This window comes from Megachile rotundata, chromosome 12 (genome assembly GCF_050947335.1).
Source record: "Megachile rotundata isolate GNS110a chromosome 12, iyMegRotu1, whole genome shotgun sequence".
Taxonomy (NCBI): Eukaryota; Metazoa; Arthropoda; class Insecta; order Hymenoptera; family Megachilidae; genus Megachile; species Megachile rotundata.
In genome coordinates this window covers 14,092,124-14,118,401 of record NC_134994.1, presented here as the reverse complement: position 1 = coordinate 14,118,401, position 26,278 = coordinate 14,092,124, and the positions used below count along the sequence as shown (strand labels likewise).

Genomic DNA, 26,278 nt, shown 5'->3' with positions numbered 1-26,278 from the left:
AAATGTTATTCTTAAAACCATTCTTTAAACGATTTCATAAAATGACTTTTGCTGTAGGAAAAATTTATTCAAGATATAAAATGTAGACGTATTCAAATTCTAATTGCACCAACCTTTTAAACGAGAACAAAAATGATCCTTACAAGAAGATAAATATTTTAAAGATATTGCTAATTGATGTAGCTAGCAATCAGAAATTATTCTCAAGATATAAAATGCAGACATGTTCAAATTCTAATTGCACGAATCTTTTAAACGAGGTCAAAAATGATCCTTCCAAGAATATAAATATTTTTAAAAAATTGCTAATTGGTACCTAGAGATCAGGGATTATTCTCAAGATATAAAATGCAGACATGTTCAAATTCCAATTGCACGAATCTTTTAAACAAAAACAAAAATATTTCCAAGAATAAAAATAAATCGTTTGAAGCAAACATTGAAAAAGAGATTCTCAGTGAACAAATGTGCCCCTTTAAGGCAAAGAGTATAAATTCTCTGGAGCTATGAAATTTTCCATCGTGTCTGGCCGATTGAGGACGAACGTTCCCGGTACGTAATCACACGACGAGTATCCACTTTCACTACGATTCGCGATTAACTTGCCTCTCTTCTATCAGAGAATGCCTTCCGTGAAAAATCTATTCCTCTTTGCCAACCATCGTAGCATTAGAAAGTATCTGTACCTGTGTAACAAAGCACGATTTCACTCCTGATACATGAACCGATACTAGATCAACTTTGAATCGTTCGATGTGCGTGTTTCATGTTTCTTTTGTTCAACCTCGTCTTCTATTTTTCGAAAATCGGTATCGGTTTCCACTGCTTTAACACGCTTTTACCACAAGCTTTCTAGATTCGATGAATCTGAAACATTAATAGTGTCAATTATTTGTTAAGCCGTGCATGACGAATAACGTCAGAAATAAATTTCAAGTTAATAAGTTATTCATTACGATAGGACTTTTTGCGTTTACATCGCGATTTTTCCTAGCAAAGTTTATTGCATGGCAACTGCAAGTGTGCTCGACAAATGACACGCGTGTTGTGTTCGAATATTCAGTAGATTGTTCTGGAATATAGAGACACGAGTACCAGCCACTTACCTGCGCGTGAAAATCAAACATCTCTTGCGAGTTACGTAAAACAGGAAATCAGGTCGTGTCAGGCTGACCATAGCTAGAGGAACGCGTAGCAACGCGCCGCTCCTGTCGTCCTCTGAAATATCTACCGTGATAGATCGTTTATTTTACATTCACTCCGGATATACCTGGCAGTACACGTTTTACAATCGGTCGGTTCTCGAAACGTGACCGGTTACGTCCAGGCTCTGCACACCTTCCTCGACATGCAGATCGAAACAATCTCTCTTTTCAACACGAGTTGATGATTCCACCTAAAAATGCCTATAAATATTCTCGTATGTTGATCATCTTGTTGTTCGTGTTGCCGATAAACCTCCTCTGCTTCACCATGTGACCGGCCACCGATCTAACCTGCAAATAAAGCTTCAATAAAAATTCTATACAGTCGGCATGAATCACTATCGATCGAGAAGCTTTGTCCTTTTTTGTGTTCCTAAAGTGGCGCGATATTGCGTCGACTGACGTAATCGCAACGATCGTTCTAATTAATTTACGCGATGCCTTTAATACGGCGAGACTCTGAATCCGATCATTTATTTAACCGAGCTAAATGAACACGCCTCGAACGCACAAACGACTACGTTTTATTGGACTTAATTCGACGGCTCGCTTTAATTCGACACGAAGACCGTCGACACTGAGCTACTCGATCCGTGGAATTGTCTTTCGTTAAAGAAATTCGTTCTTTCTCGAAAATTATAGCATACTCTGTTTGCCAAAGGATCGAATAATCACGAAACGAGAGCCCACGCTCGCAAAACAGAATCGTCATAATCCTAAAATACTGACAAGACACATTGATCCGTTTCTATTAAAAAAGCAGAGTGACTAATGCTTTCGTCCTATCGTCAGAAAGCTCTCGTTTTTCGGCGAAATAGGTGCAAAAATACGCGTGTTTTTATTAACCGTTATCGTAAGGAACGGGTGGAAAGGTCGTGAATCATTCTTCGTGTACACGAAACGCGGAAATACGATAAAGGAAGAGCCAACAAGTCATCGACGAGAACGTTCTAAACGATCGAAAAACGGTGATCAATTAGGAAGCTTTTTCCTAGAAATTTACAAGTGGAACGAATGAAAAGGATGAGTTAGGCGAGAAGTCTAATGACGCAGATCAATTTATACTTACACTCATCGGGTACAGGCTGTGTTGGCGCGCTGGCAGCTCGAAACTTCTTTAAACGGCCTCTAGCCGACGACCCTGGCAGCCATTAACGAGCACAGCAGCCTATGCAAACAGAAAAATGCCAATGTCAATAATCCGCTTTCCGAGAAACACACGATCACGTCACGAGAAGGAATCAGGAGCACCCGCGACAATTTTGCAAAAAATACTCGGCAAATTTTATCTCGGACCTTGTAATCAACGCGTTAAGCCGCGGAATTCGATAATTGCCGAACCCGTGTTTGACTAACGTTCCGCTTGATTAGCGCTCGTAACGATCGATAAAAATTCCCTTTCCCGAAGTTCATTCATGTAGAATATATTATTTATTTACATCGACATACTTCTGTATAAAAGACTAGTAAGAAGGAACTCGCAATGAAATTAAACGTGCGTTTCATTCGGTATCCCAGACCTTAATATCGTGTGATGGTTACATAATGTAGTTCCATTTTTTCAAGTAGATATCGCTAGATAAATTAGAAAAAAATGTTACAGATTAAAGATACCACCAGGGAAGATTACAGCGCACGATAATATAAATTACTAAAGATACAGGCGTTTTTGTGCTCGCACTTGTGAACTAGCTGGAAAATATCGATACAAATGTAATTGATGTGCAACGAAATTACTATTAACCACGTGAACACCGTATGAAAGCGGGAACATTATTACAAGTGTTTGCACGGTTCATTAAATAATTATTTGATTGGGCGGGAAGAATTGTAGCAATAACATGTATTCGATCGTGTTGGGAGGGTAATAACGGAACGGAAACGCGTGTAACTTTCGCATTTGCATCTGAATCGTGGGTCAACGACTGTCCCGACTGCAATAGCGAATTTTATTCCATCCAGTTCATATTTCTGTTCTAGAATCGCGATACCAGTTGCACACGCTCGCCCGCTATCAATCATCCCGATCCCGTTGCTCGCCACCACCTCGAGGCTGCAGCCGTTCGAAACTTTTCCCTCGTATCGCGACGAGTCGTAGTAAGCGGGAGAGAGGGTGAAAAAAGAAAAGAAATGGAGTTTCGTAGTGCACTAGCGCGAATTTCAGTTTTCCCTTCGAGCGAGGAATTCAGACGCCACCTCGCCTCGGGCTGCTGAAATACACCGAGTCTAGACATCGAGAATCGTTCAAAGAGGCACCGAAGGATCTCTTCTCCTTTTCGAGAATCTTTCAATACGTATGCAGAACGATACGTCTCTATCGAGCTACGTATCCGGTTAATAACGAACGGAAGTCGTTGCTCCACTTTTCTTCTTTCAAATTTTAGGTAACGATAATTTAACAGACTTTTAACTTTTAATAGATTTTTAAATTACTGCATAATGGAAATATAAAGAGTTAAACGTGTCTGACCACTTTTACTGTGACAGCAAGCAAAATTTAGTAGGTTATAAAAATAATTTGAAGAAGTTTGCGTGTGCGGCTTCCTTTTCTTTTGATAAGCGTAAGACGGTTTTATTGCTGTTCGGACTACACGGCTTTTGTAGCTGATGCATACAGAGCGTAAAAGTGCATTCGCAGCACTTAAATCGCGCAACATAAAATGCAAAATGGAAAAGTGCATTTCGTACTTAAATATTCATAAATTTGTTCATTATGCAAGCTTCTTGAGAATAAACACGGACTTTTAACGGGGAAGAGTTTGATTATCTTAATCCGTTAACGTTTAAAATGGTGAACGTTCTTAACGGCGAATTTTGTGCAGAAATAGAATACCTGCTATTATTATTAGCAGAACTTTTGACTAAAAAATTAAGGTGTCAAACTGCACCGTCGATCGATAAATCAGCTAATGTTTCAACACCATGTACGTCGAATTCGCGACTACTGTAACCAGTGCACCGTTTAACATTTTCTCATTGGAATCTTTTTTGTCGCGTGTCATAACAAATTTTACCGCTAATTGACCTTCTTCGATCGAAAAACACGCAGTACTTCGAATCGTTAGCTCCTTAGCACAGGACAATAAATTCTATGAAAGTTAACGCGAGTACGTCGACCTCTGCTACGATCGATCGTGTATCTCCAGGCTGTGTACTTAAAGGTGCACGCACACCGATCTAACCTTTCCTTGCGATAGAATCGATCGTGGAGGGACGAAACCGTTGTGGGCTCTAAGCACACGAAATACTTGGAAAAAAATTATCCCAATCTGATCCAATGGCTACGAAAAGTCAGATCACTTGATATTCAAATAAGAAAGATTACTCGATTAACACCTTGACTACATTGTATCTGGGTTAAATCTGGGTCAGGTTGGAAAAGTTATTACTTACTGCAAGATACCAAGGACACGCGCCTTTAAATACGCGTTAAAAGAACGCAACTCTAGAACTACGTTTTATAAGTCACGAAACAATATTTTTTGCCTAAAAAGATAAACTGCTGAAGGTTGCTGGAAAAATGTGGAGACTTTGCTGATCGTAAAAATTAAATTCAGAAAATCATGTAGAATGTTTTACTTTCTTATCGACGAATGGTTTCTGATCATCGAACGCAGTAAATTCTGCAATTTAAACGATCGCAGGAAAAGGTATTTCGCAAGAAAACGCCTCGGAAACTTTGATATTCCAAGAAACCGTGGAACGATAAGAAAACAGAACCGTCGACTGGATTTTCACGAAGTTTCTTCGGCGAAACAGAATTTTAAGATTTATCGAAGGCTTCCGTTGTCGCGCTGACGTTTCGTAAACACGTATACCTCTGCTAAAAAACCGGCCGCAAACTTGAAGCGAAATTCGAAGCGACGTATTCTTCGGGAAGGAGGATTCCGGTCACCGAGAAACGAGAACAACGAAAGTTCACCTGGCGCTCGATCGTCCAAGCGTTGAACCCACGCGTCGATAATCGATAAACCGCACAAATTTAAGACAAGAAACGAATCGTTCGAGAGCACCGACTCGACTAGACGACCGATCGTTTTCTCTGCTTGTTTTCTGGTCGCCTTATTCGCTGCATACATGCACGGAACACGAATTATAGAGGTTGCCCTTCCACGTGTACTAAGCTGCACCATTAGGACGCGCACGGAACTCAGACATCGATCCGCCTAAAATTATGCAAGGATATCGATAACGGACGATGAAGATTACTAAAAGGGCTTTCTATGTTTTTATCTCGTGACATGTTTTGGAATCTACAACTTCAACTAATTTAATTTTATATTAAACATGCACAGTTTAAACCTTGAACTTTAAACTGATACGACACAAATGCTATTATGGGACTATGTCATGAAATTATATTTGAATACGTTTCGTAATCGGCAAGTCATTTTGTCTTAAGGAGATTGGACCATCCATGCAGACATATTCGTCAATGCTCGAGCTTCAATTGCCATAAGTGCTATTTCGAGATAGCTTTATGTGATGAATTTGTGCCAGACGTTTTCCATACGCCTTAACCTGTGTACTCATTGTTAGATCCGGTGTCGCTACAACTGGCAACCAGCCATTTTGTATTAAGAATAGCGATATAATATTTGTGGAAACACTTGCAACAAACTTTCAGCTTCAAATTGATATATTACATGTGCTATTTTGGGATACTTTTATGTCATGAAATTGTGTACATTTTTATAATGTTGCTTCAAGCAAAATTTATTTCAATATTCGATATAACTGTCAATCATGTTAAAGATATTGCCAAAATGTTTACACAGTTTTTCATTAAAATTTGAGATTCAAACTTGAGACGCTCTTATGCCATAAAATTGTGTACGACTTTTTTATAATATTCAAGCAAAATTTATTTCAATATTCGACATAACTGTCAATCATGTTAAAGATATTGCCGAAATGTTTACACAGTTTTTCATTAAAATTTAAGCTTGAAACCTGAGATACTTTTACATCACGAAATTGCGAACGACTTTTTTATAATGTTGCTTCAATCGCACGAAGTTCAATGTTTGATATAACAGTCAACAGGTATTAAAGATAGACGAAATGTTTGCAGAGTTTTTCATTAAAGTTTAAGCTTCAAAGTTGTATGCCAGAAGTGTTATTGTGGTATACTTTTACGTTACGAAATTGTGTGTGACTTTTGTATTTCGAAATGGACCATTTGATATGCTGGAACGTAATAACGGTACGTTGCCAGGTAAAAAGTGCGAACGACAGCTATGCTAAAGCGTGCATATCAGCATACATTACACGCGGCGTTCACGAGCGTGTTGAACAACGGGGCTACGCGATTTCTCCCCCAAGGAATCCGCTTATCGATTCTATGACGCATCCGTTGCGACTCCGAGAACCGTATCGATTTTCCGGGCATGCTACTTAGCACCGTGGACATTTCGATAAGCGACCTTCCCAAAATGTTCCTGGATTACTGGTTAGACACCGAGCAACCAATTAAACGCTTCTCGTATCGAAAACACTCAATAGCTCAAAGTATAAAAATTTGCAATTCTTCCGTGATAAATTGGTTTCTTCTGAGAAATATTTTCAAGCATTTATCTTAAAGATCGAGCTGCCATTGGCCTCAGGGTCGCCAACGTACAGACCGATAGATCGGTTTTTACGCCTCGATTCTACATCCTGCAGAAGATCCAGCCTTGAAGATCTGCCTGTATCCGATTCGCGCTCACGGCTTTTTGGTCGTCTTATAACAGATAACGATAACGCGTACCGAGGTAGATAAAAATGCCGCGTCCTTCCTTTCGCTAATGGGAACGCCGTTATTACTCGTCGCGAAAATGACGACGAGCTTTCCGCTCGCAATAACGTCGCGACGTAAGTTTCAGTTGAAAAGTGAATTGTCTGCAGACTTTCTTGTGAAATTTGTATAATGCATTTCGCTTTGTGCCTCGATCGTTCTACCTACATTTTCGAGACAATGGTAAGAATTCGAGAGCCAGTATAGACCTCCATCAATTAGCAAATGGCGAAATAATTGAACGATGTAATAAAGTTACACGTTTACGCTTTAAATTTAATATTCGTTAATTACGCCAATGATAATTTGAGCCGACATTCTACCTTGTAAGAGCATGTTTCTGCGATAATTATACCTGACCACATCCCTAATCACTGAAACATTATACCGGTGTGCTCGATTACAGCTGCGAACCATAGTGAAACATGCTTTCAAGAATCTTGAAATAAATGATGAGTTCGTCGAATAATTTTTCGTGGTAAAAGAGCGATACTTAAAAATCGAACGCTCCAGTAACCTGGATTCCTAAGAAACGTACCTATCGTCTATAATCTTATCCGGATTAGCGAAACAGCGGCTCATTACCGGATAAACAAAGCGATTCTGACAGGGAAAAGGCACAGCTAATCACAACATAGCTTGCCGTTAATTTATTCCTTTCGCGATGCTTGCACGCGGTAGCGGTTTTAAATATCGAATTAAACGCGCGAACGCGCTCGTTCAAAGGTAGGCACGATCGACGCGTTTCTCTGGCAAAAGCCTGCGTAATTACTTGTCACGGTAGAAAATGATGCATCGACGTCGAAACACAGGATATACATAAATTTCCCGCGAAACGGACCGTAGCCTCGTCGTTCGCCGAATTTCATTATTTCGCAAAATATTGGCCGTTCTATTGTAAATAATTTTCACCAATAATGTGGACGGCGGTGAGCTTGATAATCTGCGCAAACGATCGTTCGATTAATCCATCAAGCGACGCGTTTTATCCCGTCACGTCGCGTTTCGGGCTTACAGCGTGTACGCGGTGAAAGCAACTTTGCTTAGCGTAATCTCTTAAATGTCCCGTAAACGTTAATTATTTGGTGCTGGTAACTTCGAACGGAACTTCTCGAGAACGTAACACGTTTCGCATTCAAATGAAACGACGCCTTCGAGCGAGATCTTGGAACTTTCCGATCGACCCTGACGCGTACACGTGGCCTCGGGCTCTCGTCGTCGCTGCATGCTCCAAACGGAACGCGTTTATTTTTGATCCGATCAAAGGGATCTACGCGTACGTGAAATAACTCTAAAATCGGAAAATACTGAGAACTTTGTCCGTACTTCTGGCTTCGAACCAGCACAAAGATCCGCTCTTGATAGATCAGATATGGAAAAATAAAAATTATCACCAGAGTTCGATAGCAAATTTTTCTCCTAGGTAAAGGTATATTTATTTCCTGGTGCACTCTACTCTGTAAAGAATGTTTTTGTAACGGGCTGCTGGTAGCGAACGTATCGCCAATAAATTCCCGTGAACGTATATACGTGTCATTCGCAGAAAAAACCTACTTAAACCCTTGCTCGCAGTTCCGAAGGTACAGAAAATTGTTTATGTCGGTTATGTTATTGTATAATCGTGAAAATTCAACTTTTATCGACATTTCTAAAACACGGTCATACATTACTCTGAGAATACGTGCAATTTCTGTTCCTATGCGGCACACGTTTTCCCGATGAAACGATGCCCCACGGGAAACTGGGATCCGCGCGGAAAATATGCGGTCATTCATCCGTCGGAAATGACAATGCCCGGATAGACGATGCCCACGTGTTCCCGTTCAAACGACCCGTACGATTGGACTCATTTACTGCTGTTGATTGCAGGTGAACCGACGATAACGCCTTGTCTTTCGCATAATGAAACCACTTACGTAATTTCGAGCTATATGCTGATTTCAGACATGTTTACGCGGAAGGAGTTTCGAGAATTAACCAAACTTTAGTAACATGTTTGATTTCTTAAATAAAATTGCACCCTTTCTGGACTTTACCTAGATCTAAGATTTCTTTGAACCCTAGACTTTTGAAGGATAGACCTCCACATTCTAGAATCTTCACAGACTACCTCTAAGCTCTACACTCTACAATGTGCATAAATTTTTTCGTTTACATCGGTTGAACTCACAGTCAACCTACCGCGAAATATTCAAAGTATCCTGCGGCCATAATTTAGCAATACGAATCGTGAAAGCGACTGCATATATCGAGGATATGCAGTCGGATGATGACCTGACGTCATCCTGCCTAGGCCTTGAAATAAGCGGTTATGTAGCCAAGATGTCTGACCCGGAGTGGGGCAACAGATAATGCTTTCCGATGACAAGCAACAGTAGGATCGACGGCGGCGCTTGGTCGAAGACCTTCGTGTAAAGACTTTTTTTAAACGATGAATGTTTCTTCCTGTTTTTTGAGCATCAACGTAAACGTGATCTATCGTGCAGAGTCCGAGGATAGACCTCCTGCAAATTTGAAGGAATAGCAAAAACCTGGAGTGACGAATCACTCGACGGCTACGCTGTTCGTAATGTACGATGGGTTTAAGATAATGGCGGTTCAGCTGCTAGATTTCGAAGCTGGCGTGCGACTACCTTTGTACCCTGCTATCGAACTGACGTAAGATTTGTGGGTCTCGAGATAAACGCGTACGCCGGCAAGGTAATCTCCTCTGTTTCAAGCATCGAGTTATCCTGCGATTTCGAGGTGATTTTTCGTGCATAAACGGATCGCGTTTGCGTGCCGGCCATTTTGAAATGTTTCGCGAAATAGCCGGGAGAACGTTGTGTTCGGTGTAACGAAACGAGAACAGGAACGTGTGGTCACACACGCAATCGTCTGGCTTCTATTTGCGAGAATCGAATCGTACAAATTGCAATTTTACATCGGGGAAGAGGTGGGGAAAGCATCGTAAACACGCTCGAAACGAGTAAAGGATCACGTACCCGATTCTGAATCGAATGGAATGCGCCGCCAACATTTCACGGTATTTGAAAAACATCTGTTGCGTTTTGTACAGCGAACCGCGTCATATATTCCTGGATAAATCGATGAAACTTTTCTTCTGTATCCTTGGAAACTGATAGCGAAAGATTACCACCTTCGCGGATCGATGTGTCGGTAATATTTTCAACTGTGGAAAGTAGCAGATATATCGGGAAATCACGTGCTACGAAAGTTCAAACACAGAAAACAATTTTTTAAATATTTCAAATTTCATCTTTTCTGTGTTTCTTAATAAAAATCAAACGAATAGATAAATTCTGTAATGTAAAATTAAGAAAGCTGAGGTCTGACTAATTGCTAAATCTAGTGTGAAATTAGCGAACAAACGATGTATTATCGCAAACGAAAGAAGCAAATAAAATTTTGGAAACAAATATAGCGTTCCGTTTATCATCGAGGAATTTGTAACAGCGCCTCCCCACCCAGTTCTCGCACGCAAACGACCTCTGTGTTGCATTTTTAAGTCCTCCAAAATGTCGATTATCTCCCGACTCGTCGTCCGATGACGCTAGCGACGCGTCAAAAAAAAGCGATGATCTTGAAACGAACGAATGAACCGGCGGCGCGTCGAAGCGCGCGAAATTCGAAGCTCGTCGCGTCGGAGGAATCACGAAAATCGATATTTTGCCGCATAATCGAGTGACGTGCATCCTTGAATCACAGCTGAAAGCCGGTGTTCGCGATACCAGGTGCTACCTGGCTCGACCAGGTCAAACACGACCCAACGGAACCGGTCACGCACACAACGAACGATCGAAGAGGTTTACACGGTCCTATTCCCGTGTCGTCCGACCACTTTCGCAATCCTGTCGAAATTTAAATTCCATGGAAACGACGCCGCACACGAACGAAAACATAAACACGGAAATTGCGGGGCTGAATTTTAAAATCGTTTCCTATAGGAAATCGACTTCCGTTTAAATCGAATCAAAGATTCCGAACGAAATCAGCGTTTCTGGAACGTACCAGAGATCGCCTAATTCTGTCAACGACGCCGAGCGTCACTGCTCTGCCGGCGAGCACGTCGAACTAGCTATATTTGAGTAAACAATCTCGCGAACTCGATAACGCCAAATTCGACGAGCAATTTCACGCGGTGAAATTAAAAAGAGAAAAAGAGGCGCGCTGCAAGTAGGAGCGCCGAATTTGGAACAAAGGAAAGCGCCTGGAAAGCGAGTTTCGGAGCACACGTGTGCAAATCGAGCAAAATCGCTGATTCGATCGGTTTACCTTGTATTTTATCCCAGATTGGTGCGGGTTCGACACGTATCAACAATGACCCCCTAACGTTTCGACACTGTCGCGCAACCCAGACAACCTCTCCTGGTCCCGAAACGGTGTTTGTAAACGAAACCGGAGTGACACTGCGAAAAATCGGCGTCGCTCGATGGAACGACGTTCGATACGTTACGGACAGAAGGCCGTTTTACACTGACCCCCTGCCACTGGAACTTCTACGTATAACCATCGTCTACGTCCTGCCACGGTTGCCATATTGCGTGCCCGTGTCTCTGTGTGCGTGTACTATAGTCTGCTCGACGCCGACGGTGTGTTCGTCGCTTAAGTGTCGTGGCTCACGGGTCGAAACTGTACACACGCCTCTATAAAGCGTCCCATCGCGTGACGAACACGATCGAAATCGTTTTTGCACGTGAAATTTACTTGTTTGCTCGTTTCGGCACCTACTGTTTACTTGCACACCGATTTTTCTAGCTGAAATTTCCTTATTTGCTGATCTCCTTACCGATTTTTATGTCACACTTCCTCGTTTAGCTGCATCGTCGATTTCTGTATCCCTCGTTTGCTCGATCGAACTTTGGTTTTGTACCTTCTTACCGATTTCAAAATCGTTTACTTGTCGACTAGACTTTTGAACTGGACATTCAAGTACTCGATGATCGGTGCATCTTCTTACCGATTTCAAAATCGTTTACTTGTCGACTAGACTTTTGAACTGGACATTCAAGTACTCGATGATCGGTGCATCTTCTTACCGATTTCAAAATCGTTTACTTGTCTACTAGACTTTTGAACTGGACATTCAAGTACTCGATGATCGGTGCATCTTCTTACCGATTTCAAAATCGTTTACTTGTCGACTAGACTTTTGAACTGGACATTCAAGTACTCGATGATCGGTGTACCTAACGATTATTTGCTCAATTTTGTACGTAGCCGATCTGTTGACCTAGCACCTTATTTGCTAATCTGACTAGACTAGTCTGACCATTTTTGTTGCATCCTTGAGCAGTCTTTTGCAGCTAATTTCTGTAGCTTATAGGTCAATTTTGTGGATTGTTATAGTTAGCGTTCTTATTTGCGAATTTCCTTCGAAAGATGCTCATAGATCGAGAACGATCAGCCTTATCGATAGATCTGAAGTGCTGGAATGGTCGAATCGAATGGAAAATCTTGGTAAAAGTGCAGACTCATCGGGAAACGTTCGGAAAATGACGGTAATAGAGGAAAGGTGAGCCGCAGGGACGAACATGAACTGGAATTCACGATTACTGATAACGTTTTCAAAGCTTACGTAATCGGTTGATAAGAATGGCTGGAAAAGGAACGGCACGATGGAGGAAACGAATGACAAATTAATCATCGAGAGATGCAACGAGGATGCTGTCCGGTTGCAAAATTGTTCAGATTGATGAGAATCGGGTTGAAGATTAACAATAAAATTTCCGCATCACGTGATTGCGTAACTTTCGATTCGAGTTATTGGACAAGAAATATTGTAAGGAATGCTCGCAATTAATGATAGACAAATCTCGCTATAGTTTAGTTATTTCTGGAATATCGGAAATTGAGCATAATAAACGAATTTGAATGTTTACTGTCTTCATTTGCAGTCAATTAGATAACACTATTGACGTCACTGCTGCAATTTATCCGAAAAAAATTGTTGCTTTCGTGATTAAGACGATTTGCGACCAATCATCGATACATCAATAATTTCTGCTGAATCTATTGGAGATGAAATTATCACTCGTCGGGAATTAACACTTGCACAGCTTAAACTTTCGGAACTTCGACAGAAAGAAATCTTGCAAATCGGATAATAAAATCTTTTTCTGAACTTCTGTTGAAAACTGGTACAAAAGCTGCGATCGAAAATCTTGTATTATCTTTAATTACCTCAAATGATACTTACGTAAATTCTTTTACGGCAGACAGCTTACGTAAGAATCGTCAATTTGTTTCTCGAAAAAAGACAAGTCACAATGAAAATGTCAAGTGTTTAATCTTCTGACAAAACCACATTGACTCTAAGCCACATTTTTAATTCTCTGTACACCCTTTCCTAAATTGCTCTTAGCTGTTGTATATTATATTGTGCGTGTGTATATTTTAATACGTAATCTAACTATTAATAGAGGACCGATTGTGTTTCAGCTAGAATCACAAATGAAAAACCAAAATGGAAATGGCTTCCGACATGCAGAATTTGCATGTCTCGAAGCGCAGCAGTCTCGTTATCGATCATCGATGAATCGCAGTCGCGCTTTGCATTGGAAACAAGGTCGCGACTTTCCATGCAAATCGTCGAAGATTTGTCGAGGCGAAGGAAGGGCCTATTTTCAATTACCAAAATCTTGCCAGGTTGGAACGTTCGATCTTTCGTTACTGCAGGAGTTGCCGTCGTGGAAGTTGCTGAATCTCGCGGGATCCTCCTTGCGGCGCTCGGCTAATTTGCATACGATTAATCTTGATCAGCACGCCACCCTCGGAGGCTTGTCTTTGTCGACGGAACGACGGGAACCAGGTTAAATGGCGAACACCTCTACCGAGTCCATGATGAATCGTTACGTCTGCGTATTCGGGTTACATCAGGACGAATTCACCGGGAATCGATCTAATTAGATACACCTCCAGAGTCTTCTCCGATAAAAATTCCTAGACACGTAATTAGCTATAAATATTCCATACTCTCGCTGATTAGTTTGGATCGCCCATGAATTATGAATCAGTTGGATAATTAGTTATCTTCTGAGATAGTTTAAAATGGAGGATCGATAAGACAGGGATGTTACAGTGCTCCATTTTGTATTTCTCCAATTAACCCGATTATCGAATTTTATGTTATATAAATATTTATACATGACAAATGTAATTGTATGTACAAGAATATAACAATTTATCTAGCAAAAAATGATGGTGGTTTTAAAAACTATCGAGAAATAAAAGCTTCGAAAAAGTTGAATTTAAAGCGACGTTTAAATGTAAATTTCCGTGATTGCATATTCATTTTCCGGGAACAACATTCGAGTTACGTTATTATAAACGTCACTGCGGATATCTAAAGTGGCTATATAAAGCTTAAAAGTTACGGTCATCGAAGCAGCTGAAACAACAGTGTCCGGAAATGAAATTATTAGGCGCGAAAATTATAGAAGCGTTCGAGTGTGTGCCAAAAAGGATGATATCGAAACGCGACGATGTACTTCGTTAATTAAAACCGGCGCGGAGCGATTCAACGAGTGTCGTAAACGCTTGACGAACGATCGTCCATTTATTCGCGGAATTTTCGCGCGAGCCTGGCAAGGATCGTCGACGAAATTAGATACCGTTCTCTTCTATCAGTCGGAAATAAGACATCGGCGAGCCGAAAGCGGATAAAACTGGCTCGCGAACATCGTTTCCTGCCGCGGTTCGTCGCTACCTGTCGCGAAGTGTTTCGCGAGCAATCGTCTGCCAAATGTGATCTTTCAGACTGCGATCGATTGCTATTAAAAACCCGCGAACGGAGCCAGGTCACGATTCAAATTCATCAGAGTTCAAATTCAACACTCAAAATTTTAGGTATGAAGTCTAAAACTTGAACAGTTTTTTAAAGACCGTACCTTGACGAAGATACATACTAGTTTTTAAAGTAATGGCGATCACATCTCGAAGTTGGTAAATACCGATGTTTGTCAACGTTAAGACAAAGTTCAATTTAGGTCAGCGAGTTCAATGTGTCAGTAAATAGCCATCAAAACATCGGTGATCTAAATCGATTCTAAGAGAGCTAATATGAATACCTTGATCCTGAAAGTGGGGATAGCCCATGGCTATTGAACGAGCCATGATTTGGGGTATCTGTACATCCATGAAAATTAATCGTTCATTATGGTCGAAGGTAAACAGAGCCAGGTACACACACCGTGGAGTTAGATTGAATTAGACGCGGAACGATCTATTCTCGTGTGCTGATGGATAACTAGCCTACGTGTCGAGTTCACCTCGAGACATATTCGGAGGATTGATCTAATTAGACAATGCTCTCCATCAGTCGGTACAAGAGAGAGTCAAGTAATCTGATTGAATTGCCCTCGGTGGCTTTCTGCGAGAATCGATCGTGTTCGATCACAATCCGTTAAGACGTATCCTAATCAAGCAAATCGCGTTATTGGCTTTACTCATTAGTTCCTTAGCGTGATTAGAATACGATACTCGAAGATTATCGCTTGCGCAAGATCCTCATATCGAACTACCTGATTCGCCTTTTTGTTTCGCATTATCGACGGCTAATAATCTGTAACACGATTCTTCTACGTGGGTTATAAATCGATAAGGAATGTTCTTTATTTCCATGAAGCTTCTGAGAACATTTGCAAAGATACTCGCTGAATTTTCGAGCGGTGAAAGCGATATAACGTCACGAAGAACTTTTTTTATTCCTCAATGAGATTTTTAGTTTACGCGTTAGTTCTGTAGAATTTCACGTACCGCGAAATCCCTAGCGGCGTGTACCGAGATAATATTTTCGTTCCCCTACTATGGAACGATACCAAAGTTAAACGAGAATCTACGATAGGAAAGGTAAGGGGTGGTCGAATAAATTCGACCCGTTTCAATTTCCGATAGCAGTGGGCTACGTCGTTGGCAACCCCTGCACCCCTTTCGACGAGCCAGTCCCTATAACCCCACGTTTATTCTCGTTTCGTTCCGTATGAATTATTCCTACGGACCAGCGATTTCGACGCCATAATTTTCATTTAGATATCTCGCTAGCCGGCTAACTCTTGTATTCTAATCAAACGATGTTCATCCACCTGTGCGCTGAATTAAACCCGATCAGATAACCTTTAATTGTCGGCGACGCTTTTTTACTTGACCGTTCATTCGGCAAACTTCCCGACGAAACCATCGGGAGGAAATTCGTTTTTTTCGCAGATAGAGAGATTGCTAAAAGGAACGTTCATTTGGAGAAAGGAAATAAAACGCTGGGTCGTTTATAATCGACGCGTCAGCGGGAACCGTATTCCTAGTGTCACGTTCGCGAATGGCCGCGAGATAAATCGTGTAGCTCCATCGAGTCTACCGAATTATCTGATAACAATGAGTAACAGGGTCGCGAGGAAGACTGTCTCTTAAATTTTCTTGTCTTTGATAACTGCGTTTGATCGAAGCGAAATCGATCATACTGTCTACGTACTTAAAATGAACGAGAATAAACGTCTTGGGAATAAAATCACCGATATCGATAAGAGGACATAAATTCTTACATTATTCCCTCCTTTCGTGTCCCCTAATGTTTCGAGACAAATTACTGCAAAAGAATTGAAATCCGCTGACCGAAACAGAACAACCCCGGAGATTAACCCCTCGACTTAGAGTCAACTTGTCTCCGGATGAAGGGGGATATCTTAGGGAAGGGACTCGAAGAACGTTGATAGAGGATCAACATTCAGTGGAACGGTCTCGTGTCGTGTCACGAAACCTTCTGTAATCCTCCTTGCTCCGTGAATGCGTTCGTTGCATTGTGTGCTCTGCTTAATGGTTGGTTACAACTGGGACGCCGACGGTCTCCGCTCGCGAGTACAAAGATATTTCTCCCAATGTCCGTTGTGTCAATTGTCCAAAACTTTGAGGTACGAATGTTATCTCTGTGAGGAACACGCAATTGTTTCTGAGAACACGATGAAAAAGCACCAGTAACTTTTCACAGTTGCAAACATTGAGCTGCAAGATGCTACCTTTTGGAATACTAATTTTTGTAACCCGTTATGTCTCTTCTCGACGTCCTGACTCCCCCACATCCTATACTTATCGTTTTTCAACGTCGATCTGTCATACTCGCTTCCCAGCATCGACAACCCATAATCTGCTTCCCGATACGTTTCCCATAATTGATACTTGTCATCTACCATAATATCGCATCGAAAAAAAAATAGTTTTTAAAGGAGGGAAAGGGAGCGTTTCGTCTAGGGTCTGCTAGGGGACTCATCAGTAAGGCATTCTAGCAGACCCCTGCCTTAGACGCGGGACCTAAGTGACAGAGGTTGGGTATGCACTGAGAGAATTGAAATGTAGCGATTTCGTCGATTCCTGGGCTCGTTGCCGCTTGCTGATGACCCAACTCTGTTTGCCGAGAAAGTGTAGGTACCACCACCTCCTACACCGCAATCGAGAAGAAACGTAGTCGAAGTTGTGTGTCCCATATCGCGTCGATCTTGGAGAATGTTACGTCGTTGATACAAGGCGCTGCGACCCAAATGCTGCTTTTGTTGAGGCGAAGGCAAATTTAACCACTTCAAGCCGTCTGCAGTCGTAACTTCGGCTGTCCTAGCACAGCCCAGCGACAAGGTGTTGAACTTTGCGGTTTTTTGCATCCGGATGTTTTTTCTGGGTTGTTTTTTGTTTTCCTATTTTTTGTCCTTCTCCCCACCGGTCGGTGCCGCGGCGTGTTTGGGCCCTTGATGTTCTTTTCGACCGAGAGGAGCAATTGCCGCTGGTTGGCCGCCCTAGGGAGAGGGGTTACGAAACCCGGTCGCAGGGGGTTCTCTCCGAACCAACACTTTTTAGCCTGCTGGGGCAACGTCTGCCCTGACGCCTCCAAATTTTGTTGTTGCTGCTGTTTGCTGCGCCGTTTGCTGCTGCTGCTGCTGCCGCGCTTCTCTGCTGTCCTTCCTGCCTTGAATTTCTGGTTCCCCACTGTGCGCGCCGTTTTCTGGTCCTTCGAGCCGGATCGGGGGGTTCTGCAAGTGCTGCGAATCGGTAAAGGAGGGGAAGGGAGAGAAGCGCGTTTCGTCCGGGACCTGCTAGTTAGACTCGTCAGTAAGGCATCCTAACAGGCCCGTGCCTTAGACGCCGGGATGAAGGGACCTTTTCAGACGTTCTATATATAGGAACAGCCAGCTGTGCGAGAACTTGTGAGAAAACGTCTTAAGTCGGGTCCCTCTGGTGGCAAGTGCCATAGAACTACCGCCATAAAAGTTTATTAACTCTTCGTTTAAGACTTCTTTATTGACACAAAATTTCATCGAACTTTGCAAACTTCTACCAACTTCCTGAGATTTCAAATTTTCTATCTGCCAAACTTTCAAATTTTCCAATCGCAAAATCCCTTGTAATTTTCCCTGTGGAAACCACGCTCGACTTGTCTACCTTAATTTATCCTCATAATGTTCTGTCATGCATTCCGTAAAAGACTTATTGATCGATGGGGCACAAGATGGGTTAAACGGCGTGCAAATCGGTGGTTCAAGGTGCATTCCATCTCGTAAGAACACAATTAAGCTTCAAGGAGAAGTTGTTTCGTGTCTTTCAATTCGCCTCTAAATTCTGTCCCAATTTTCTTGATGAGGCTGTCGCAAACTACGATATCACGTTTCTTACGTTCGCGAAAGTAAGGATGTACATATTCCGAGAACATCGTCGTCGGTTGCGAGCATCTGCGAATGACAGCAGTTGTTTCCAAGTTTCAACGAAAGCTGCAAGTACGTAGCCGGTTTTCCGATTCGCTCGGTTACCTGTGTTCCCTAGTTTCCAGTGCGGCTAAAACGTCGAGCAAATAATCCCGCAGTTCGTTATTTCCGATCGATATTTTACGAAATTGATCGAACGACCGGATTGCAACGTCTCTCTTTAAATTACTCGGAGTTACTGGAGCAGATAAAAGTTGCCGAGAATTTCTTCCCGCGAAATCGTAACGAACATTCTCGTTAAGCGAGATCGCGTTGCTCGTCGAGTTTCGAAGATACGGCGACTCGACGGCGTCTTAAACGATACCCTCTGCATCGATTACGTGTAAATTGATGGCAAATTGATATCGTTGCGTAGTCGAATGGCACCATCATCGATCCATCATTCTGTCTGTCGTCTTTAAGAACGCGGGTAACTCCGTGGACTAGTTTCGTATCAAAGAGCCGTCAAGGGCTCGAGGTTAAAAGATTAGAGAATCGTTCCCCTAATTAGCCTCGTCTCTTAAACGCGAAACAAGCGCAATTTTATAGGCTTCTCACAGAAACGATAGTAAATGTATGCCGCTAATTGAAATTGCAAAGCGTTGCCGCAGGAACTTGTTTAGTAAAATATCCTTGAGTTCGTTTCGAAGGTCACGAATGTTTAGTCGCGCAATTATGCGAATTGGGAGATGCACTTAAGGTCGATTAGAAAGCAAATTCTCTCGGCGGAATTGCAAAACGTTCAGTAATTTCCCGGGTTATTGAATTATTAATAACGACCCGTCATAATATGTAATACTGGTTCGCGGAACGGGTTATTTAACGTGACGATTGTCCTTCCACGCAATTCAAATTTCATTAGTACTGCTGGAAATATGACCCGATTATGCTTGTACCGGAATCAAAATTATTTTCCGTTGTATCCAAAACAATTATAATTCTCTTTGTTGATCGCGTTCAATCGCACGCTAAATCTCCGTCGATTTCGTCGCAATTTTCACGCGTCTGAACCGATACAAAGGGGAGCGATCGAAGGCAACACGTACTCTGTTAACCGTTCAGATTCGGTACATTCTTTACGTGTCGAACAACGAAACAGTGACGTCATTGTAAATTGCGACCCCGATTTCATCGTGCGACACTTTGGCTCGCTATTCAGAACTCTGAATCGACCACGCAAATTAATATCCTGCCGTCGATAAATAGTTCGATTCGTAATTTTAGCTTTTGTGAGCCACGTATTCAGAGCCTGTCGCTACTTCCACGTAAGATTAATTCAAAATCAATCCCGGTCTAATTCCCTATTCTTCTTGCAGAATAGGTTCCGGAGAAACTAATAATGTACCTTTTGTATCGAACGGAATCGACGAGACTTAATCTCTGTTATCTTTCCTCTTCCAGTGGACCAATGAAGCGCCGAAAAAGTCTTGTCACGTAACCAATTCGATCCGAGTGCTCCTTAGTACACTCGTTAATTCAAATTAAACCTTTAATTAAGCGACCGTTCGTGTCGCGTTATCGGTAGCTGTGATTCGAGTTTAAAGCGTTGATCGACACGAGTAAGCCTACGATATTAACGTATGGAGATTGAACGTACAAGTTCGAAGATCCAAGTTGGAGACGTAATGGAATTCAACGCACGAAAATACAGCACGTGGAAATTGAACGCGGAGACCTAACGCCTGTTTAAATTCGAATATCGCTTCCATTTCCGCGAAATTGATAAATTGAACAATATTACACAGGTGTATGACCGACAAATTTCCGAATAATTGTCATCCTGCATAAAGAGAAGATCGATATCGTGTTCAAAGAATAATGAGCGCATCAGAAACGCGGCAGCTCGATAAAATTATTGTTCCGCGTTTAACGAAGCAAATCACAGTAGACAAACGATTCTCTGCGCGAATGTATCCTACCCATTCAAATGAATATCATTTCCGTTTTCTCGTCCCTTTTTCCGGTCGCTGGCAAATGCCTCATCTTCGGCAACTTCGCAGCGTGCTTATTTAATCGAGACGGCGAAAGCCTCCTAAAATGTTCGTTCGGATGTTCCATACAGGTTTCGTGAATTCGATCTGCGCAAGATTTACGTAAACGAGAGAATGAACGGGTCCGCGAAAGGGAAAAAACCCGATTGAACTCGTCGATGAATTTTCCGCTTCTGTTCTAGAGCCGTCCCAGAATCGATACGAAGAATTGAAGCTCGAAGAAATTTAAAACGAACAGCCGGTATTCGATTCTTTTCGACTCTGATTGGTTTTCGATACTTTTCTTCTCCTGCATCTTGCAAGGATAAAGAAATACCGAGCCGTGGTACGACCTCATTTCCTTTGCAAAATTTCTAAAATCAACTATTCTGTGTTTACTTAATCTTTGTCTTTTATTAACCCTTTGCACTATGACTTATTTGTCAGGTGCGTCATTCGGAACTGACTAATTACAGCTACAATATTAAAACAGACAAAAAATCTTGAAATGTTATGTCAATATGTTATTATGCAATCGTTGATTATGCAAATTATAATTGGACTTGAACTCCAAATTGAAGCATATTAAAAATTCAAGTAAAATTGATCACGGGCGAAGTTCGAGTGCGTCACGAGTCAGACTCGTCAAAATAGTGCAAAGGGTTAATTATCTCCTTTGCACCTTCATCTCCATATTGTTCGTAATCTTCTAACACCGGCCATCATATATTGAAATAATTGCAAATGTATCAAGTGACACAGTCATTCGACTTTTCAGAATAAGTCACAACCGTCCCATTGCAATATCGACACGTCACTGATATCAGTGAATCATGTAACCCTGAAGGAAGTAACTGCAGTTATCTATGTATACCGAAAGTTGAATTAGTAATCACGAACTGAATATAATCAAACGTTAATGTGTTTACAACAATTCGTAGCTGAATTTTCGCGCGATGTTGGAGCTAGAATCGTGCGTCGATGACGATATCTACGCCGGATGAATTACGTGTCTGATACGCGGCTGATAAGGATACATAATCGCGAGCGGAGAATTTCGTTTCGACCCGGTGTATCGAGCATACTCGAATATACCGGATTCTACTGGCATAATCGCTAACTAAATAACACTGAAACGTGTACGAGATTATAGCTTGCTACAGTTTCTGTGATCGTTGACGCAAGTAGAACTTGGTTGGGTCAGGTTCTCTAAAGTTCACGTCACTCGTGTGATTTAAAAATTTGGGAATTTTGGTTTCGTAAAGAAGATCTACAAATCCACTGATTTTGTTTGATAGTATATTTTCTTTTTAACGAGGAACTAATACATTATTGAACGATGTTCTTTCTAACACGTTGATTACCACGATCCTTTAGTTATACAATTTTAGTGGAATTGTTGAGGTAATACTAATTCTAGGACTTATGCTTCGGTTTTAAGTGCATGCATTAGTTCGAAGGAAAATGATGAATTTTTTAGCGATAACCGTAATGGTACGTCAACAACTAAAAAGCACTCGAAAGTTATCTCTGATAATCGATACCACCGTGACAATCAACGCGTTGAAATCTTAGAATTAATGATAACCGAAGGTAATATGACGTGACGGATATCTACAATTAATCGACGCATAAACGTTGACGGAATGACAGAAAAGAATTTATAAATATGATGTAATAACGTGTATTTATCAGGCAGCGTGGAAATTTTTGAATAGTTGACCCGATTTCTTCACTTTTATGTAACCAACATTATCACGGTTATATATATATAAACTCTTATCAGCGACGCCCGTGTATTTAAACGGGAAAAACGGACGATCGCGTTCTAGAATTAAAGCTACTATCGATTCGCGATGCTTAATTAAGAATTTTACAGGAAATAATACTAACGAGTCACGCTTCGTATTAATAAAACAAATCCGATGAAAACGGTACAATCAAATACGTATAAAAAGAATTGCGGCAATAGGTTGCAAATTGTAAAAATGTGACAGGCTTTTTTATCTGATAGGCAAACCCTATCTTTAAGAATATCACAGAAGTCACCAGGATCTATGTGCCAGCGATTGACGGATCTGTAAACTGCGTAAAGTTCAAGATATGTAACGATCGATACTTGATAGCTTCGACTCACTTCTGAAGTCGTTTAGAACGTTTCCATGTGAATGGTGTCCCTGCTGGAGTAAACGTTCGAGACGTTGTTACTGCTACCCTGCGTGTAAATCGACCCGTCGAACTCGGTATCCATCTCCACCGAGAAATTAACCAGTACCTGAAACGTTGCATTAGTCATATGACAAAATTTAAAAAGAAATTTGTAAATTTTTAATTTGCAGACTTTGAAATGGGTCTAAAAAATGGTGGAATTGGGACTTGTAAATTTAAGAACTTGAAGGTTCAGGAATTTGATGATTTCGAAGAAAGAGATCCTCAGATTTATCTTGGGAATTCGTAAGCTGAAAAGTTTGAAAATGTAAAAACCATAAAAGTTTGAGGCGAAAGCTCCCCTGGAATTACGTAGCCGATAAAAATTATCGCGACAACGTTTACGAGATCGAAAATTCTTCTCCTTTTTTCTGGGAATTTATCGCGAAGCTATTGGCAGCAGTCTCGTCTGCGTGAAATGTATCGTAACGGGTAAATTGGCAATTATTGCAAATGGGGAAGCATAAAAGTTGCACGCATCTCGTCCGAACGAAGATACGTAAAGTTTCGGTCGTTGCATCGGATGCAGTGGTCGTTTATCGCGTCCTCCGCGATGGAATACGGTCCTCGAGTGAAGAGGAATAAAGCAGGAAGAAGAGGGGCCGGCATCGAGGACGGAACCACTTTCCCACCGACGAGGAACCATAAAAATCTCGAAACTCTCGCAGCGAGGCGAGTTTACGCGGTTTACGTACAAGCTCACCCCGGAGAGGCGAAAACCACGTTCCGACGAACTTGTTTTGCGGCCATTCCGAGGACAACCCGTCGGAATTTGTCTGCCTTTACCGGACCTTCCGCAAAAAATTTTATCTGCTCCGACAATATTTTTGATCCGTGAAAATATCCCTGATTTTAAATGTGAGCTGGCTGCAAATAGCAATTAAGTTCACGCTCGCGTTATTTTTATTGCTGCAAGTTACTTTAATGTGCCAGCTTATTATATTTGTTTTTCATCAAAACTAGAATTTCATTTTCCTGTCCAAACGAAACGTTTTATTACGAGTTCTCTCTTGCGTTGATTTTCCCTCTCTTGGCAATAAAAATTGCACGCTGATTATTTCCTCCCTCACGTGCCGGGCTTTATTACGTTTCTTACAAGGTATCATTGCGTCGAAGTGCGACAACCGATGCTTAGCCTTAATTAGCGAACACGTCTCGAGACAAGGCTCGATTCGAAGTGCGAAGTTACGTCGACCTGAATTCAGTCACTTTCGAGCGTATTAAAGGGCGCTATACAATTTGCAAATGAAATTAGAGTTGTGCCTGAATGTCATTTCTTTCTCTCGATTGCTTTTTAATCGACCTTGATTGCTTTTTAATCGGTGAGCTCTAACTTGTGAGCTATCTTGAGAATCCATCAGCGTATAATTTCACAAAGATAACACGAAAGCTTGCTCCCTCTCTGCTAATAACAATTTTGATTGAGACCGAAATTGAGACCCCTTTAAGCTTAAATAGACAATATGCAAGGAGCATAAAAGAAGGAAGAATTTGAACGAATTTATACAGAGAACGTCGAAGTGAATAACAGAGTGAAACAGCACGAAGAATAATGCACGGTCGCCTGGTTATTCAGCTGTTTTCATAATTTCCCAACGATACCGAATTATTATTCAGCCAATCGTATCGTGGTCCGCTTAATTAATATTCTCGCGTCGCCGCGGTTAAATTGTTCCCGGTTTACGCTCGATCAACTTCCGAACTCTTCGTTTCTATTTTCCTTTAATTATCATCGGTAACGTAGGGACCAAAGTGTACCCGTCCCTTTTGCTCCGCGCGAGAATTAATTAAGTCCGTCCAGAAATGCTCAAAGGATATCAATTGCGCTAAATGCTCCAGCAACCAATGCCGATTAATTAAGCGCCAGGATGTTCGAAATTGATTATTAAGCGTGGATTTAGAAGCAGATACATTCTGACGGGCCCAGAGAGTTTACGACGAAGGAGCAGCCATCGTAGCCTAATCTCCGAGGATGAGCTTTGTGTACGGGTAAACATAATTGGATCAAGAAAATCCTGTGACAGTCCCGTATATATACGGTCTCGAATCTTATCTCCATTAAGGAGACGGGACAAGCTTCGCGAGACGCGAACAAACGATGCGAACGTGATTCCATTGAATATAGAGACGGCTTCAACCTCGTAATCGCTCGACTATCATTTATTTAGGCTGCCGTTCAAGAAAAACCTGCTGAATGCTTTATTACGGTCAGATTGGGAACGAGAAAGTTTCGCTGCTTCGAAAAAAGAAGGCTCAAATTAGAAAGTTGCGGGATCCACTCTCCTTATACAATCAGAAGGAATTTGGTACTGTCTAATTGAATACCTAACTTCGATCAGTGCTAACTAGTGCTAACTTCGATACTAATGAGTATTTGATATGCCTTGGGTTAACTTAAGTCAACATTCTTTCTCAAAGTGTGATTCTTTTAATTAGCATACAAATCGCGTTTCTTTATTAACAACTCCATGCAAATTTGAAGCATTCAAATCTACCAAGTGCAGAATTTGGAAGAGACCTGCAAATCTCCTTTTCTTAAAGCGATTCAGTCTAATTGCATTTGACATGACACGTTATCGTTGCGTAATCTCGTGGAAAATGGAGGATCTTGAAGGATTCGATCGTCTCCTTTCACGGGGACAAAAGAGGAGGTCGATCGATCGGTGGCAATAGCGTGGACATGGTTGCACGGTCGGCATCTCATCCTCGACGAGACATTTATTTCTCGGCTAAATGAAAAATTCTTCCGACAGCGGGTTACGTTCGCGACGTGAACGGAAGGTCGTGGGCTAATAAAGGTCTCGGGAAAGGGCTGCATCAGCGTTGCAACATTAGGAATTCTTCCGGCTCGCGAAGAAGATTAAACGGGTCGAAAGTTACTTCGTTACTGCGCAAAATTAAATTGTTCCTAGGAAGTAATTAATTACTAACGATTTTGCAGATGCAACGGATCCCGGTCTAACGCGAGGCGAATCAGAAAACGTTTAGGGCAGCTTAGAGCGAGCAGACGGTGCTCAGGATTTAGTTCTCGCAAACGGTTATAAACCATGGAGAGGAACTGTACAGAAGACCCCTAAGACAACAGATCCATTAATATTCCTCGGGTTAGGTGAGACGTAGACGAGGATTGTCTTTGGTTGTGCATCATCTGCGAGACGGCCGAATTCTCTCTACAATTTCATCGATTCGCCTTCAACTTTATCCGTTTGTCTAGATTGATCTGTCGTGGGCTATAACTCGTACTCTTGTGTCACAATGCTCAGACAGGATACATAATTCTGAATCTGTAGATACTCCATGTGTATTTGAATACGTAATAAAACTCAAAGAAATTCTGCAACTCTGGACGCTGAAGTTTTTACCGATATTCACTTAAGCTAACCATTTTCAACTTTATTTGGA

General features: G+C 41.6%; 2 protein-coding genes and 1 long non-coding RNA gene across 10 annotated transcripts in view; 1 reads left to right on the top strand and 2 right to left on the bottom strand.

The window, feature by feature from the left end:
- Positions 1 to 11,474, bottom strand: part of Mdr49 (Multi drug resistance 49) — a 61,261-nt gene extending 49,787 nt beyond the window's left edge. For all 3 annotated transcript variants that reach the window (XM_012281347.2, XM_003701466.3, XM_012281350.2), the window contains exons 1-4: positions 11,257 to 11,474; positions 2,275 to 2,373; positions 1,107 to 1,496; positions 687 to 867 (exon numbers count right to left, since the gene is read on the bottom strand). The gene's annotated coding sequence lies outside the window, so the exon portion shown is untranslated. The remainder of the gene's footprint in view (positions 1 to 686; positions 868 to 1,106; positions 1,497 to 2,274; positions 2,374 to 11,256) is intronic.
- Positions 11,475 to 14,263: 2,789 nt separating this feature from the next.
- Positions 14,264 to 26,216, top strand: LOC143265506 (uncharacterized). The gene is made up of 2 exons (XR_013040130.1): positions 14,264 to 14,829; positions 25,818 to 26,216. It is a non-coding gene; the product is annotated as an uncharacterized LOC143265506 (long non-coding RNA).
- Positions 17,268 to 26,278, bottom strand: part of ldd (lipid droplet defective) — a 33,712-nt gene continuing 24,701 nt past the window's right edge. For 3 of the 6 annotated variants that reach the window (XM_076538035.1, XM_076538037.1, XM_076538038.1), the window contains 2 exons: positions 22,806 to 22,943; positions 17,268 to 22,753 (listed from right to left, as the gene is read on the bottom strand). In XM_076538035.1, coding sequence (XP_076394150.1) covers positions 22,818 to 22,943 — 126 coding nt within the window. In that variant the 3' untranslated portion in view covers positions 17,268 to 22,753; positions 22,806 to 22,817. The remainder of the gene's footprint in view (positions 22,754 to 22,805; positions 22,944 to 26,278) is intronic. The other 3 variants (XR_013040121.1, XR_013040122.1, XM_076538036.1) reach the window with 3 other exon arrangements.